Consider the following 16,543-nt stretch of genomic DNA (forward strand, 5'->3'; position numbering starts at 1 on the left):
TATTCATTAGCAGTATTTATTAGATATTTATATTTTAAATTCTAATTATTTTCATCATTAGCTTTTGCTGGCTCCAAAGACACAGGTGTCATACACTGTGCCTTCACTTGTCTTCAAAATTCATCAGTGCCTGAACTGTAAAGAAACAAAATGTGAGGTCAGAAGGCTAAGAATGTTTGAACACATATGTTTGGTAAAGGCCCTGCTTTCTGAGTTCCAGATTCCCATACAAATCTTGACTAATATTTACTCTAAGGCACTTAAATCTATCTTCTCTTTACCATAAAAATGCTTGTCAAGATCTGAGCTCTACAATCTTGGAAAAATAAATATCATGTATTTTCTCCATTTTCATTTCCTAGACTTGATACAGACACATAAAATCATGCATGTATGTATGACATGAAAGTTGAAATGAAGTTGCCTATGCGACAAAGAGAACTAACAGAGACAGCAGGGTAGCTCAGCAGATAAAGACACTTGATGCCCAGCCTGAATGTCCAAGTTCAGTTCTCAGAACCCATAGAACGGAAAGATAGAACTGGCTCTCAACTGTTTTCCTCTGACCTCTGCATGCATTCGGTTCTCCACAGTAAGAAATGTCAAAAGGGAGGGGTGATCTCCTGGGAGGGGTAAGGAAGGAAAGGTTCGAATGTGTGGAGGATATGGTGAACATGTAATAAACCCTCATATGAAAGTTAAAAATAATTTTTAAAGATCTGGACTCAAAAATAATGTTTTATCTGGACTCTAAGCTAAGTATGGCAAAACACACCTTTAATCCCAGCACTTAGGAGAGGGAGAGGGAATCTCTGTGAATTCCAGGCCAACCAGGTCTACATAGTGAGTTTCGGGCCAGCAAGAGCTAAAAGACTCTGGGAAAGAAAGAAAGAAAGAAAGAAAGAAAGAAAGAAAGAAAGAAAGAAAGAAAGAAAGAAAGAAAGAAAGAAAGGAAAGAAAGGAAGGAAGGAAAGAAAGAGGAAAGAAGGAAAGAAAGAAAGAAAGAAAGAAAAGAAAGAGGAAAGAAAGAAAGAAAGAAAAGAAAGAAAGAAAGAAAGAAAAGAAAGAAAGAGGAAAGAAAGAGGAAAGGAAAGGAAAGGAAAGGAAAGGAAAGGAAAGGAAAGGAAAGGAAAGGAAAGGAAGGTCAGCCAGTCTATTGACCTGGGCTTTGCTTTGATAGATGAGGCAGGAGATTGCTGGGATTTGAGATTTGCCTCAGGTGTGTAGCCTCATAGTGAAGAGTTAAGAGTGAGATCCTGACTCAAAATCTGTAAGTTCCTTCCTACTGCTTCTTACCATCTATCCTGACTCCTCCTACCAGGGGAGGGCCAAGAAGAGCAGAATTAACCCCAGTCAACACTGTGATACAGACAAAGATGGTCTCTAAAATGCTGCCGGAAATTTCATGGCACATACATGGGAATCAAAGGACAACTTTCAGAAGTTAGTTCTGTCCTTCCAGTTATCAGGTTTGGTGACAAGTACCTACTGAGCCATCTTGCTGACCCCTAAATGCTATAAATTCCTATGGCCTTTCTGTGGCATGATGCACACATGTATATATATACACACGCACACAAACCCTGCTGCCTAATTTCTCAGTTTCAATTATGTTCATTTTAAAAGGATATAAGAAAGGAAATTCAGGCAAAACTAAACAATATTTAAAAGGGCAGGAGGGATGGCAGTGGTTAAGAGCACTGACTGCTCTTCCAGAGGTCCTGAGTTCTCAGCAACCACACGGTGGCTCACTACTGTCTGTAATGGGATCTGATGCCCTCTTCTGGTGTGTACTTACATAAAACAAATGAATAAATCTTAAAAAAAAAAAAAAAAAAAAGAGGATGGAGGGGCTCAGCATTTAGGAGCACTGTCTGCTCTTCCTCTGGGTTTCATTCCTAGCACTCAGAATGAATGCTAAGCATTCATAGACTGTAATTTAATTCTAGGAGGATCTGGTCCTTTTTAACCTCGGTGGGTATCAAGCATACATGTGGAGCAGAGGCATACATGGGAGCAAAATACCAGTACATATAAAACAAAAAACAAAAAACTAAACAAAACAAAACAAAAACACCCAAACAATCAACCAATCAACCAACCAAAAAACCCATCTGTTCCCAACTCACAGCTTATGGGTAGGTGTGTGTGTGTGTGTGTGTGTGTGTGTGTGTGTGTGTACATCTTTTGGGGATGGAGTAGTGTTTACTTTTTCTAATTCTAGCTCTTCAATGTGACACACCCCTCCCCCCGAGCCCTACCATAAGCTGAAATGTGGCCTTTAAAGAGAAGGGAATTCACTGCAAAGTTCAGCAGGAACCTACCTTGGCCTGATTCTTAACACTTGCAACTGTTAATAGTATCCTAAGAATCAAGTTTTCAGATCTTGTAAGACTTGAGCGCCCTCTGGTGAAGCCAAATTTCTAGCTCTTCTCTAAGTTAACTGTTTTTGATGAGGGCAGGTGATTGAAACAGAGATGCTACTTCCTTATACTTAAAAGCTCCTGGAGAGACGGCTCAGCGGTTAAGAGCACTGACTGCTCCTCCAGAGGTCCTGAGTTCAAATCCCAGCAACCACATGGTGGCTCACAACCATCTGTAATGGGATCTGATGCTTTCTCCTAGTGTGTCTGAAGACAGTGGCAGTGTACTCATATAAATATATAATAAATAAAATCTTAAAAACAAACAAACAAACAAACTCCTGGACCCCATGACAGCCTTATATCCTCACCTGCAAATTCTTGCAACCTCTTGCGCTCCTCTAGGTTATACTGAAGGCTTTCCAGTAACTCAAAATATCGGAAAAGCGAATCTCTGGGCCAAACAACACGGTCATCCTGATCCATATCCATTAGCCCAGGCAGGTTCTCATGCACAAGAGTCTCCCAGTCCAGGTTTTCTGTGAGGAAGAATGATCCTTTAAAGCATGTCTAAGGCAGATGCAGTGACACACACCTGCCATTCCCAAGCTTGGGAGGCTGAGGCACTAGGCTTGCTAGGGTTATTATATAAGGACTTCCAAGCTAGCTTGGGCTATGGTGTAAGTCTGCAAAAGGGAAGGAGAAAAAAGGAGGAGGAGGCAAGGACAACCTGTATGTCTTACATTTGCCTACCCTCCCAGAATTTGCAGCATAAGGCAGGAGAATTGAGTTTTGAAAGCATCCTTGGCCACCAAACAATGACTGTGGGTCTCATAACAAGAGGAATGTGACTTCAATGGAAGGAACCATTCTTCGTACCAAGGTAAGTATCATCGGCTGCAAAGGCTTCATCATGGGATGAAGAGTTGGGAGGAGAACCCGGGTAGGCCTTTTCTTTCAACTCTTTTTGTGCTTTTTCATTTTCAGCCTTTCCAGCAAAGCTTCTCTCAGCATAACTTCTCTCCACAAAGGTTCTTCCGGAATACACTTTCTCGGTATACCCTTTCTCTTCATCGTTTTTCTCTTCATCGCTTTTCTCTACATCACTTTTCTCTTCATCGTTTTCCTCTTCATCGCTTTTCTCTTCATCGTTTTTCTCTTCATCGCTTTTCTCTACATCACTTTTCTCTTCCTCGCTTTTCTCTTCCTCGCTTTCCTCAGCTTCGCTTTTTTCCTCATCAGTGGCCTCGGAAGTTTCTGTTATGTCTTCGGAGACCTTTCCTTGACTGGTTCCTCTGTGCAAATAGAAAGAAATTTTATTGCTTCAAATATACTTGCAAGATGTGGCAGTCCACTTATTATGCTAGTCCCGAGCCTGGCATCCTTAAAGCTTTGATTTACAGCTTTAAGAGTCAAACTGTACTCAGATTCTAGGTTGAGGAACCTCCCAGCTCGTTATCCCCAATGTATCTTTCTTAACTGCTCTTTTCCTTCTCACACTAGTCCAACAGAAAGCCTGTGTTTAAATATAAATCACCTGATGCAATTCCTCTGTTTGGCTTCCACTTATTATAAATGATTCTCAGAGCCTACAGCAATCTTCTCTAGCCCTGCAGAATCATGCTAGGGGTTTGAATGAGCAATGATCCTACAGCATCATGCATTTGAGCATTTGGTCCCTGGTTGGTGGCACCATTTGGAAAGGTTGTGGAAGGGGAGTTTTGCTGGAGGAAGTATGTCCCAAGGGACAGGTTTTGAGAATTTACAACCTTGTCCCACTTCCAGTTCACACTCTCTGCTTCATGCTTAACAAGAGGTGATTTCTCAGCTTGATGCTCTGGCTGCCATTATTCTACTCTCTCTGGAAACAGAAGCCAAAATAAACTCCTCCTTCTGTAAGTTACCTTGGTCTGGGTGTTTTGTCACAGCTGCCGAAAAGTAGCTAATACGTAATCCACTCTTTCTCTGACTTCATCTCCTGTTTTTCATTTTCTGCTCCAATTGCACTGGTCAATTCTGTTTCTCAAACACATTAGGTGTATTTCCAACTTAGATTATTTGTAGCAGCTCTTCTCTCTGCCACTAACACTTTCACCATACACACTCAGAAATCTCACTGCTTTCAAGACTTTGCTCACATATTACTTTTAATGAGGATGCCCTGTTTAAAACTACAAGCCATAGTCAGTCATGATGGGTAAAGGCATGCACTACCATGCCAAACCTAGAGTTTAAAAAGAAATTGAGGAAAAAGAACCTCCACAAAAACAAAACAATCGGCTCCAGGTGGTGGCACCTGTGCTTATCCCAGCACTCAGAGGGAGATGCAGGAGGAGCTCTGTGACTTCAGAGTTAGTCCTCAGGCTCCAGGATAGTCAGGACTTCAGCCAAACAAACAATGCTGCCACATCTTCTCTTGGTTTCCTAGAAGGATCTCTGTCACTAATTTAGAACCTATCAGAATAGCCTAGGATGATCCATCTGCAACCATATCTGCAAAGACCCCTTTTTCAAATAAAGCCACACCCGTGGGTTTTAGAAAGTTAGAAAATAAACATTTAATGTTGGAGGGCACCACGGACTCTCTCTCAGCAAATCTTCATCTTTGACAGTTTCTACCATTTACGCCTCATCTTACCTTAGTGACTCAGATTGTTGTCTCCTACAAAAAAAAAAAAAAGAAAGAAAAGAATTTTTAAAAAAGCCACAAGTCAGCAGAAGTAATAATGTTACTCTGTGTAATAATAAATAAGTGTAAGAAAAAGTAATTCAGATCTATAAGGAAAGAAACCTAAGCCATGAAGGGGAGTAGAGAAACACCCATGGCACATAAAGAAACACTAGAATATGGCCTACTCTACTCACAGAGCCAAGGAAAAGAAACAGGGAATGAGTCGAGAAATGACATTGGGTTTGAACATGCAGAAGCTGACCTCTGGATAATCCGTCGCTTGAATATGTCAGCCTTATATTGAACCTCCAGGTGAGTCATCTCCTCATGCAGCTCATTTCGGATATTCTGAAAGTTAGTAACTGCCCCCCCAAGGGCCATTAGGAGTTGGAAGGTGATGGTAACTAGACTAAGAAGAATGCTTACATGGGGAAAAACAAAGTGAAATATCTATTCCAATATCCAAACTTCCTTGCTACACTGGGTTCTCTACCAATAGTCCACCGGCCCCAGTTGCCAGTGTCCTCCCACCATCCCTCATATGAAGTTGTACCCCCTCTGTGCTTACCCATCATGGCTACTATGATGTTTCGAAAGATAATGGAACCAAGCAACAACCAAAGGATCACATAGATGCTGCTAAAGACACGGCTAGCTTCTGGCACCTTCCAGACGTCCTGAAGTACTGCATACCAATGATCCAAGGTGAAGAGGATGAACACTGTCACCAGGGAATTTAGTAGGTCCCTACGAAAGCAGAGTGTGAATATACAGAAGCAGAAATCTAAACTTGGTTTTGGTTTTGGTTTTGAGTCTCACTGCGCAGCCCTGGCTAGACTGGAACCCTATGTGGACAAGGCTGGCTTTGAACTTGGAGGTGAATTCCTGTCTTCATCTGGCCTCATTCTTATTATTTCATTTATTGGTTTTGGGGGGTTTTATGAGACAAGGTTACTCTGTGTAGCCCTGGCTATCTTGGAACTTGGTCTGTAGACCAGGTTGGCCTGGAGCTCAGAGATCCACCTGCCTTCTGCCTTCTGAGAGCTGGGATTAAAGGCGTGTACTACAACCACTAGGCTAGCATTCTTACTTTCTTTAATTAATTTACTTATTATATATAATACATTGTAGCTGTCTCCATGCACACTAGAAGAGGGCATCAGATCTCATTACAGATGATTGTGAGCCACCATGTGGTTGCTGGGATTTGAATTCAGAACCTTTGGAAGAGCAGTCAGTGCTCTTAACCGCTGAGCCATCTCCTTCTTATTCTTAAAGTAACATAAGGGCATTTTTTTTAAAAAAAATGCTTTGAATTTAGCTCATTTTCTATCATATTTAATACTTTCTAGCTTATCATTATCCAGTCTGTCTTTATCATGCTCCCCTTTATCATGAATAGCCTATAAATATCTCTCAATACTCCATTAGTCCCAGGGCTGCTATGTTTTTAATAAATGCATACTGTAGTGATTCTTCACATTTTTATTTTTGCATTTACTTATTGTGTGTGCACATGTCTGTGCATGTACATATACATGCCACTATCAGGTTCAGAACACAGAGGATGCCTTGCAAGACTTAGTTCTCTCTTCTACTATGTGGGTTCCAAGACTGATCAGATTATCAGGTTTGGTGGCAAGCACCTTTATCCACTGAGCCACCTTGCTATCCCTGACTGAACTTAAATCACAAACTGTGGTGGTTTGAATATGCTTGGCTCAGGGACTGGCACTATTAGAGGTGTGGCCTTGTTAGAGTAGGTGTAGCCTTGTTGGAGGAAGTGTGTCACTGTGGGGTTGGGCAATGAGACCCTCCTCCTAACCACCTGGGAGCCAGTCCTCTCCTAGTGGCCTTCAGATGAAGGTATAAAACTCTCAGCTCCTCCTGTATCATGCCTACCTGGATGCTGCCATGCTCCTGCCTTAATGATAATGGACTGAACCTCTGAACCTGTAAGCCAGCCCAATTAAATGTTGTCCTTGTAAGACTTGCCTTGGTCATGGTGTCTGTTCATAGCAATGCAAACCCTAGCTAAGAAACCAACTAAAACCTATTTTCTAACCTCATGATTTATAAGTATATGAATATTTTAAAATTTTGTATATGGATATTTTACATGTATATATATATATATATATATATATATATATATATATATATATATATATATATATATATATCATATGTATACTTGGTGCCCAGGATGGCTGGAAGAGGGGAATGGATCCCCTAGAGTTTCAGGTGGCTGTGACCCACCATGTAGGTGCTAGGAATTGAACCCAGCCATCTGCTAGAGCAGTTCTAAACCACTGAGTCATCTCTCTAGGCCATCGTTTTGGTTTTTTTTTAATTATTCTGTGTATAAATGTATTGCCTACTTATATGTCAATGAACCATATGCATGCCAAAAGAGAGAGTCTGATCCCCTAGAACTGGAGTTAAAAATGGTTGTGAACTGTTATGTGGGTCCTGGGAATTAAAACTAGTTTCTCTCTAAGAGCAGCCAGTGCTCTTAACCACTGAGTCACTTATTTAGCCCTGATCCTAATTTTTAGATTAATATATATATACGTATATAAATAAATATATTAGAAGAAATTTAACAAACATTCCCATCTAATCGTTTCTGGTGGTGGTGGTGGTGTTTGGTCTGGTTTCTCTGTGTAGCCCTGACTGTCCTGGATCTCTGCAGACCCTGTTGCCTCTGCTTCCCAAGCTCCCGGACTCCAAGTGCACCACTTTTTTAACAGTCTATATTTGTTTCATAACAGCATCAAGTGTTAAGACAAACAAATGTGTAACAATGCCACATAAAGACTAGTAACATGGGCTGGAGAGATGGCTCAGTGGTTAAGAGCACCGACTGCTCTTCCAGAGGTCCTGAGTTCAAATCCCAGCAACCACATGGTGGCTCACAACCATCTGTAATGGGATCCGATGCCCTCTTCTGGTGTGTCTGAAAACAGCTACAGTGTACTTGTATACAAAATAAATAAATAAATCTTTAAAAAAAAAGACTAGTAACATACACAAATAAAAGGTGTAAGTTTACATACTTATAAGTGTACTATTAGGGGAGTAGGGGCTACAGTTACATCATAGAGCATTTGCTTAGCATGTCTAAAGGGTTTGATAGGCAGCCTGAGAAAAATACATAACTTCCTGAAATCTTTTGTCCCCACAAGGAAAGTATCTAAAATTCTCTTCTTCCCTACTTTGTTTCCCAGATGCTGGGTTTTTAATTTATTTATTCTGTGACAAGAGTCTCATCATGTAGCCCTGGAACTCACTGCATCATCCAAGTTGGCCTGGAACTAGTAGCAGTTCTCCTGCCTCGGTTGTCAAGAGCTAACAATACATGTATAAGCCACTTTACCCTGCTGCAAACTGAACTTTTCACAAAAGTCTATGTTGAGTCTACAGCTGATAGCCAGGCACGTTGGTTCATGCCTTAGTACCAGCACTCATAAGGGAGAATCTCTGTGAGTTTGAGACCGGCCTGGTTTACATAGTGAGTTCTAGGATAGCCAGGGCTATATAGTGAGACCCTATCTCAAAAAAAAAAAGAGTGGAGACGAAAGCAAGGGTGGTGGTGCGCACCTTTATTCGTAGCATTCAGGAGACAAAGACAGGTGGGTCTTTCTGAGTGCCAGGCCAGCCAGAGGCAAACAGTGGAAGCCTGTGACCGTCCATCCCCCACCCTCTACCCTCCACCCTCACACAGAGTTTTTCTGGATAGCTCCTGCCTCTGCCTCCTGAGTTGCTGGGAGTGAAGGCCTGTGCCATAATGTCTACTGAGACCCTGTCTTTAAAAGAAAAAAGATGGAGCTATGCGTTATTGTATATACCTGTGATCCGAGTGCTTGGAAAGTGGAAGCAGGAGGATCAGAAAAAGTTCAAGGCCTTGTCTCAAAACCAAAATGAAATAAGCAAACCAGTCAAGTGAAAAAGCCAATGAAACAAAACAAAATACCATAACCACAACAAAAACCACTCTATAAAAAACCAGTATTTGTAAGGCCGAGATGGGAGACTTGCCAAGGCCAACCTGGGCTATAAAGTAGGAGGATGCTTTCTCACAATAAAACAGAACAAATCCACTTTCAATATATTGATAAGAATAGATTTTATGTATCAGCTTGTACAAGATAGTTGTGTTCCAGGTCAATTTAGCAAGAGCTCTTCTTTTTAAAAAAAAAAGAAAAAGAAAAAAAAGGTTAAGAGCTGGGAGATGGCTTAGTGGTAGGGCACCGGTCTAGCATGTGTGGAACCACACGTTCAAGTTCCACTAATACAAGAAAAGGAAAAGGAAAGGGGAAAAAGAATAATTCTAGGGGCTGGAGAGATGGCTCAGCGGTTAAGAGCCCCGACTGCTCTCCAGAGGTCCTGAGTTCAATTCCCAGCAACTACATGGTGGCTCACAACCATCTGTAAAGAGCTCCGATGCCCTCTTCTGGTGTGTCTGAAGACAGCTACAGTGTACTTATATATAATAAATAAATAAATCTTAAAAAAAAAAAGAATAGGTCTAAATCAAGAAATTCAAATGGACTTTCTTCTAGCAAGAAATGTTTTTGACATAGAGGTCTTATAAGGACTGGATGGTTGGCCTTTGAGACAGGGTGCCATGTAGCCCTGGAACTTGCTGTGTTGCTGAGGATGACTCTGAATCGACCCTATCTCCACTTCCTAAATGCTGACAGTTCAGGCATGTCCATCACAACTGGCCGGGATTACCCTTTTGGATGAGAATGTGTAAGTGCCTGTGTAATACCCATACTTAGAGACAGTGGTTCAACTAGTGACTATGCTTGTGAGCCACAGCAACATTTAATCATTTGTTATACTGTAGCAAATGTTTAGATGTATTACTCAATCTATCCTCAGACTCTTGAGTTAGTACTGCTATTATGTAATATGTATGTTGAGGGGGAAGGCATGCCACAGCACAAATGTGAAGGCCCTTTTGGAGTAAGTTCTCTTCTTCTACCTTTATGTGGGTCCCAGGGATCTAACTTAGTTCACTAGGCTTGCATGACAAGTGCTTTAACCTCCAGTACCACCTTGCCAGCTCTACTCCTCCCTCCCCCCAATGACAAAAACAGTCTTACAACACACGAATAAATGTTTCAGGCTGTGCTCCCAGCAGAGGATACCTTAAGGGAAAAAAAGCACATTACAGGCCAGGCATGGTGCCACACGCCTTTAATTAAGCACTCAGGACACAGAGGCAGGAGGATCTCTGTGAGTTAGGGGCCAGCTTAAGTTCCAGGACAGTCTGAGGTACATAGTGAGATGCTGTCTCAAGCAAGCAAGCAAGCAAACCGCTGTCTTGCCTTCTTAACTTCTCTAGTCCTTCATCATTTTTAGTTGGAAACATTTTGTAGCTGAGTGACAGCATGATCTGACCCAGTTTTCTTGGCATTGTTTTAGAATCTTTTCTGCATCATCTAATATAATGTTCATGCGCTCATCAGCGTCGATAACAAACAAACCCATGTTCACTTGCTCATACATCCAAGCCTGAATCTAAGATCTATTTTCCAAGATCTGAAGGTGAGGTTGGAGACCATTACCCTCAGCACCTTCTGTCCCTGGCCTTGGTCCACCATGGTGAAAGTCACGAAGACCTTATGTTCTTCTATTTCTTTTCTAAGTTGCTGTTGTTGCTGCTGTTTACTTTTCTGATACAAGGGATTGAATTTAGGACCTTGCACATGCCAGACAAGCGTCCTGTTCCTACATCTCTGTACCTTAGGGGGAAGAAAATTATTTTTTGTTTTTCGAGACATTATTTCTCTGTGCAACAGCTCTGGCTGTCCTGGAACTTGAATTTTAGACCAGGTTGGCCTTGAATTCAGAGAGATCCACATGTCTCTGCCCCCCAAGTACTGTCCTACCACACACAGATAAAAATACTTTTTAAATTTCATGTGTATGCACATATATGTGCAGGTGTCTCCTCAGGCCAGAAGGGAACATTAGATCTCCTGAAAGTGGATTTAAACCTGATGTCAGTGCTGGGGACTGAGCTGGAGTCCCCTGTGAAAACTGCATTTAAATTCTTAAACCCTGGGCCATCCTCAAAACTTTTTTTATAACAGGATCTTCCTGGCAACCCGATTGTTCTGGATTTCACTAAATAAACTGAACTGGCTTTGATCTCGTGAATAACCCTCTTGCCTTTAACTTCCTGAACATATTACAGTTATCTGTTACATACAGTTTCCACCGTTTGAATTTTATTTTGAGATAGGCTTATTATGGAAGGCCTTGGACCTGTGAGCCTCCTGCTTCAACATCCTGAGTAGCAGGGATTACATAAGTAGTCCATGGACCTAGCTCCATTTTCCCAAAGAGGTTAACTAAAGTCTGGGGATGTGGCTTAGTTGGTAAAACACTAACCATTAGATCCTAGGTTCACTTTCCAGCACCACATAAACAGGCGTAGCAGCCTGTAACCCCAGCGCTGGGGAGGTTAAGGCAGAGTGATCAGACAGGTCATAGCAAATCTGAGGACAGCCTGGGATATGTGAGATACGCCCTCTCTCTTGAAACACAACAAACAACAAGGTAACTGAGTTTCAAAGCCAGGCTTACCAACTGGAGTATACTGTATTTAAAGGTACTAGATGAGAAAGTATTTTAATTTGTAGAGTTTCAAACAAAACCAAAAAAACTCCACTTGTCCAGGAATTAAGGCCAACGACTGAGAAACTTATTAAACTCAAAAACTCTGTACAGCTAAGATTTATTTATTTCATATATGTGAGTATCCTTATGTACACAAAATAAATAAATCTTTAAAGATTTCATGGATCTGAGTACACTGTCACTGTCTTCAGGCACACCAGAAGAGGGTACTGGATCCCATTACAGATGGTTGTGAGCCACCATGTGGTTGCTGGGATTTGAACTCACGACCTCTGGAAGAGCAGTCAGTGCTCTAACCGCTGAGCCATCTCTCCAGCCCATAAATAAATCTTTCAAAAAACAAAACAAAACAACAACAACAACAAACCCTTAAAAGCAAAGGAGCCTGAACGGGTTGTCTGAGGCCCAGTGTCAGGGCTGTAGTACTTATCAGGCCTGTGTTTCTTCCCTTTTGGTCCTGTCCCACTCTTACTCTAGTTTTCTGTATTGCTGTGCTTTAAATGGGCTTCTCAGTGCCAGACAAGCCTCTCCCTTCTTGAAGGCCAATCTCAGCCGTGCTTACGAGAAGAACATGTTGTACTCCAGATTCTCGATAGTTGAACGGGAATATTCTTTGAAGAAGTAGACACCGGCCACAGCGAAGACGTAGAAGAAGATGAGCAGCAACATCAACAGGAATGTCATGCTCTAGAGCCAGGGCCAAGCCAGAGGTAGGTAAGAGAAGGCTGGTCCCCACCAGCAGCCCAGTCTAGCCCATTGGGCTGTCCCCACCAAATACAGACAGGACACCTCTAAATTACGTCACTTTACCTCCTAGCCCTTCTCATACAAGAACACTTTAAAGAACTTTTCATGACCTTCTTTGACTATATCAAATATTAAACCCATGCCTTTCTTTTTTTTTTTTAACCCATGCCTTTCTAATGTGCCCCCCACCCCACTTTAATCAGTTTAAATTACCTTCAGGGCCCTGACGAGAGCCAAAAGAATAACTTTAATTTGAGGGAATCGTGCAAACAGTTTGAGAGACCTCAGCACCCGAGAGACCCTCAGCAGTTGGAGCCACACAGAGTCGGCAGAGACGCCTATCAGCACCACAAACTCAGGAAGCAGAGACTGTGGGAGACACAGGCAATAAGTAAAGACACCCAAAGGACCCAGGCTACCCCTTTCCCACCCCATCTTCTTTAGAGTTCTCTGGGTGTTATCTTTGAATAGCATGCTCTATGGTCTGTTTGCTGTTTAGTCTTTTTATACTAACCTGTTTAAGCTATGTACTTCAACTTTGTTTAGATATTTAAAAATGCAATGAAGCTAGGGCTTATCTCTTGAGTTGTTACAGAACATAAGATAATACACATAAAATACTTAAGATAGTGGCTGGCGTTTACTGTTCAGTAACTGGCAGATGTTATTTTAGGGGTTGATGCTCCTAATGACAACAATTTCTACAATTACTTTTAGTTTCAAGGGGAAAAAAAATCAAAGCAGCAAATTAGGTAAACATCTCCACATTCATTCTTGAAGGTTTTAGGAATTTCCCTAGGCATATTACTGGTCCCTTTAACTAATCCTAAGAATATCTATTCTTACCAACATGGTAACCACAAAGTCAAAGACACTCCAGGCATTCTTCCAGAAGAGAAAAAAGCTGGCCAACCACATTAGAAGGATCTCTACAATAAAGCTAAGCAAGATAAACCAATCTGTCACCTCCAAAGCCAGCTTCAATGGCCACAGACTCGTATTTGTGGAGTTCATCAATTCTGGAAGGCAGAGCAAGGGAGAGACGGAGATTAAGTGAGCCACTGAATAATGAGGGACAATTGCTTATAAACCAGCATGGAGACCACTACTATGTCATTTCTCTTGGAATTTCTCTCTTTTTTAGATTTTCTTTTTATGGATATGAGTATTTTACCTGCATGTATGTATGTATGTGTACCACATGTATGTTTGCTGCCTAAAGTCAGAAGTCAGACTGTAGTGGGACCTGGAAATCAAACCTGGATCTTCTGCAAGAGAAACAGTGTTTTTAACTGCTGGACCAGCGCTCCGGCCCCTGAGTTTCTCACTGCACTGTTGCGTCAGCCTTTGTAATACAGGGTATAAATTATCCATAAAGCAACAGCTACACTTTACCTCTAGCTAATGGTATAAATAGTAGTTGCAAGTCACAACCCATTCTACAGTCATACAGAGACTACAGAATTCCCTCTTTATCACACCCTGCCATCTGCCATACTCTTAAGTTTGTCCTAAAGTTGATAGGAAAGCAATGGGTCTTGAAAATATAGAAATATAAGATCAAGTTTTTTAAAAATTTTAAATTTTGAATAATTTCAAAGATGTCTCTTACATTGGTGTGTCCAGGAAGATTTTTTATAAAGATTTTTTTTAATGTACAGTGTTCTGCCTGCATGACAGAAGAGGGCGCCAAATCTCATCATAAATGGTTATCAGCCACCATGTGGTGGCTGGGAATTGAATTTAGGACCTCAGAGGAGCAGTCAGTGCTGTCAACCTCTGAGCCTGGTCTCCAATCCCCCAGAATAAGTGTTTGTGTGTTTTACATATGTGAGTACACTGTTGCTCTCTTCAGGTCAGGCTCGGGGGCAAGTAGCTTTATCCACAGTTTGCTGCCCTTCCCCAAGAACTTCTGTAGACTGATAGAAGTATCCTCCATAATGGCAGCTCCAACTATAAGAACTATACCTAAGTGGCCTTGATGGCCTTCAAGACTTATCTGGTTTCCACTACTTTTCCTAAATTTGCTGTTGCCTCAAGTATGACAATAATTTAGGAAAGTTAGCATATGAGAATCATTCCTATTTTACAGAAACGAAGTCTTTTGAGGGAGCCTTTTGTTTTGAGACAGTCTTCTGTAACTCCAGCTCCAGGGACCTGACATTTACTCCTGGCCTCTGAGGGCACCTGCACGTGCATGTGAGCCACACGCTGAGACACAAAATAGATCTTTTTAAAAAGTACAACCTAGGGTTGGGGATTTAACTCAGTGGTAGAGCACTTGCCTAGCGAGCGCCAAGGCCCTGGGTTTGGTCCCCAGCTCAAAAAAAAAAAAAAAATGCAGTGTGACAGCTTCCAGAAGTTCAGATTGGTGTCTAGCCTGATCATCAGAGAGACTTCATCCAGCAACTGATGGGAGCAGATACAGAGATCCACAGCCAAACAGCAGGTAGAACTCAGGGAACATCACAGAAGAGGAGGCGGAGGGAAGACTGTAGGAGCTAGAGGGGTCTAGTACAGCAGGAGAACACAGCCCAGAATCAATTAGGCAGGGTTCTAGGGACTCACAGAGACCAAAACAGCAGTCAGGGAGCCTTCATGGGTTTGCTGTAGGCCCTCTGCATGCATGTTGTGGTTGTATAGCTTGGTGTTCCTACGGGATGGATATAAGGGGTGCTGAAGGCCAGGCCTGGGGCTTTGTGAATGCTAAGAAAATGCACTGCCAACTTAGTTAAATCCCTAGCTCTGCGCTGGGTGTCTTTGAGACAGGGTCTCACCGCGTAGCATAGGCTAACCTGAAACTTATCAAAGTCCCCTACCTCTAAAGGCAGACACCAGCAGTGCTGGCAGTAATCCCAACTCTGGATAGGTGGTTGCAGGATTTAGTATGAGTTCTAGACCAGCCTGGGCTATATAGCAAGACTGTCTTAAAAACATAAAAGAAAAAAAATTGAAGTAACTATTTTAGACTAGTATATTATTGCATATTATATTTTATTATTTTCTTTTATTTATTATATGTTTTTTATTATTTTTATCTATTTTCTCTTCTAATAATCCTGACCATGGTTTCCCCTCCCCTCACTTGTTCCAGTTCCTCTGACACAGTCCCTGTCTACTACATCCATTCCTCCTCCATTTCCTTCAGAAAGAGGAATATCAAGCAAACGGGGTAAGGTTCAAGGTTATCCTGATTACATATAGAGTTCAGGGCTATTGTAGGCTACATGAGACTCTGTCTCAAAAGATAAAGAAATAAATCTGTCCCCATCACAATGAGATGATGTCTGAAAATACAAAGTAGTCAGGCCAGGAGAGAACTGTCTTCCACATACCACCTTTGTCATCCAGCCCCAGGTCTCACCTATTTCGACCATCAGCACAAAGGTATTCAGAAAGATGAGGGAGATGATGAAATTCGAGAAGATAGAACCTGTTTTCTTTTAAGGAAGCATGTTGACGGAGTGCTTTCTTATTTATGCAGCTTAAATAATAACGACAACAATGTCAGGTACGAGAATTTGAAGGAAACAGTTTGAGAGAGGAAAAGTAACTGACTGATAGAAAAGGAATAGCCACGGACAAAAGCAAGCGACACAAAAGGATACTGTCAAGAACCCATCCAGCCCACAAGGAAAGAGGTGGTCTTCCACCGCACCGCACTCGAAGTCTGCTCAGCAACCGCTGGGCATGCGTAATGTGCCCCATACGCCGCGCCCTTATGGAGAAGCGCACTAGCTGCTCCTGATCTCCTAACATGAGTTTCTTCTGACAAGCCGGATCTGTAACAAAAACCGGGAAAGTAATTGGAGATGCCTGTTGTTCAGCTTGAGTCCACCAGTACTGGCGACACCTAGACTGCCTTCACATCTCGCCAGCCTCCCCCCACAAAACAGGATAGTAGATAACAGACCAGCTGGAGGACGGTGACGGGCAAGTAGAGTTGGAATAGGGATGTTGGTGAAATAACGGACCCTCTTCCATTCATCAGGAACTCTGCCTGATAAGGTGTTCTTTCTCAAAGCAACTAAGAATTCTATTAAGTTTGAGGTGAAAATGTGTAGTTTATAACCAACGTTGACCATGCTCATGAAAGCAACAGGTA

General features: G+C 41.9%; 1 protein-coding gene across 9 annotated transcripts in view; it reads right to left on the reverse strand.

Annotated features, from left to right (window-relative positions):
- Positions 1 to 16,543, reverse strand: part of Catsper2 (cation channel, sperm associated 2) — a 19,915-nt gene continuing 3,372 nt past the window's right edge. For 3 of the 9 annotated variants that reach the window (XM_087653617.1, XM_087653618.1, XM_087653616.1), the window contains exons 3-13: positions 16,047 to 16,220; positions 15,803 to 15,871; positions 13,405 to 13,457; positions 12,652 to 12,807; positions 12,254 to 12,378; positions 5,603 to 5,781; positions 5,297 to 5,396; positions 5,002 to 5,025; positions 3,243 to 3,658; positions 2,735 to 2,902; positions 3 to 135 (exon numbers count right to left, since the gene is read on the reverse strand). In XM_087653617.1, the coding sequence (XP_087509743.1) occupies positions 104 to 135; positions 2,735 to 2,902; positions 3,243 to 3,658; positions 5,002 to 5,025; positions 5,297 to 5,396; positions 5,603 to 5,781; positions 12,254 to 12,378; positions 12,652 to 12,807; positions 13,405 to 13,457; positions 15,803 to 15,871; positions 16,047 to 16,220 (1,496 nt within the window). In that variant the 3' untranslated portion in view covers positions 3 to 103. 9 annotated transcript variants of the gene reach the window in all.

The sequence above is a fragment of the Rattus norvegicus genome, chromosome 3 (genome assembly GCF_021556685.1).
Source record: "Rattus norvegicus strain SHRSP/BbbUtx chromosome 3, alternate assembly SHRSP_T2T, whole genome shotgun sequence".
NCBI classification, from domain to species: Eukaryota; Metazoa; Chordata; class Mammalia; order Rodentia; family Muridae; genus Rattus; species Rattus norvegicus.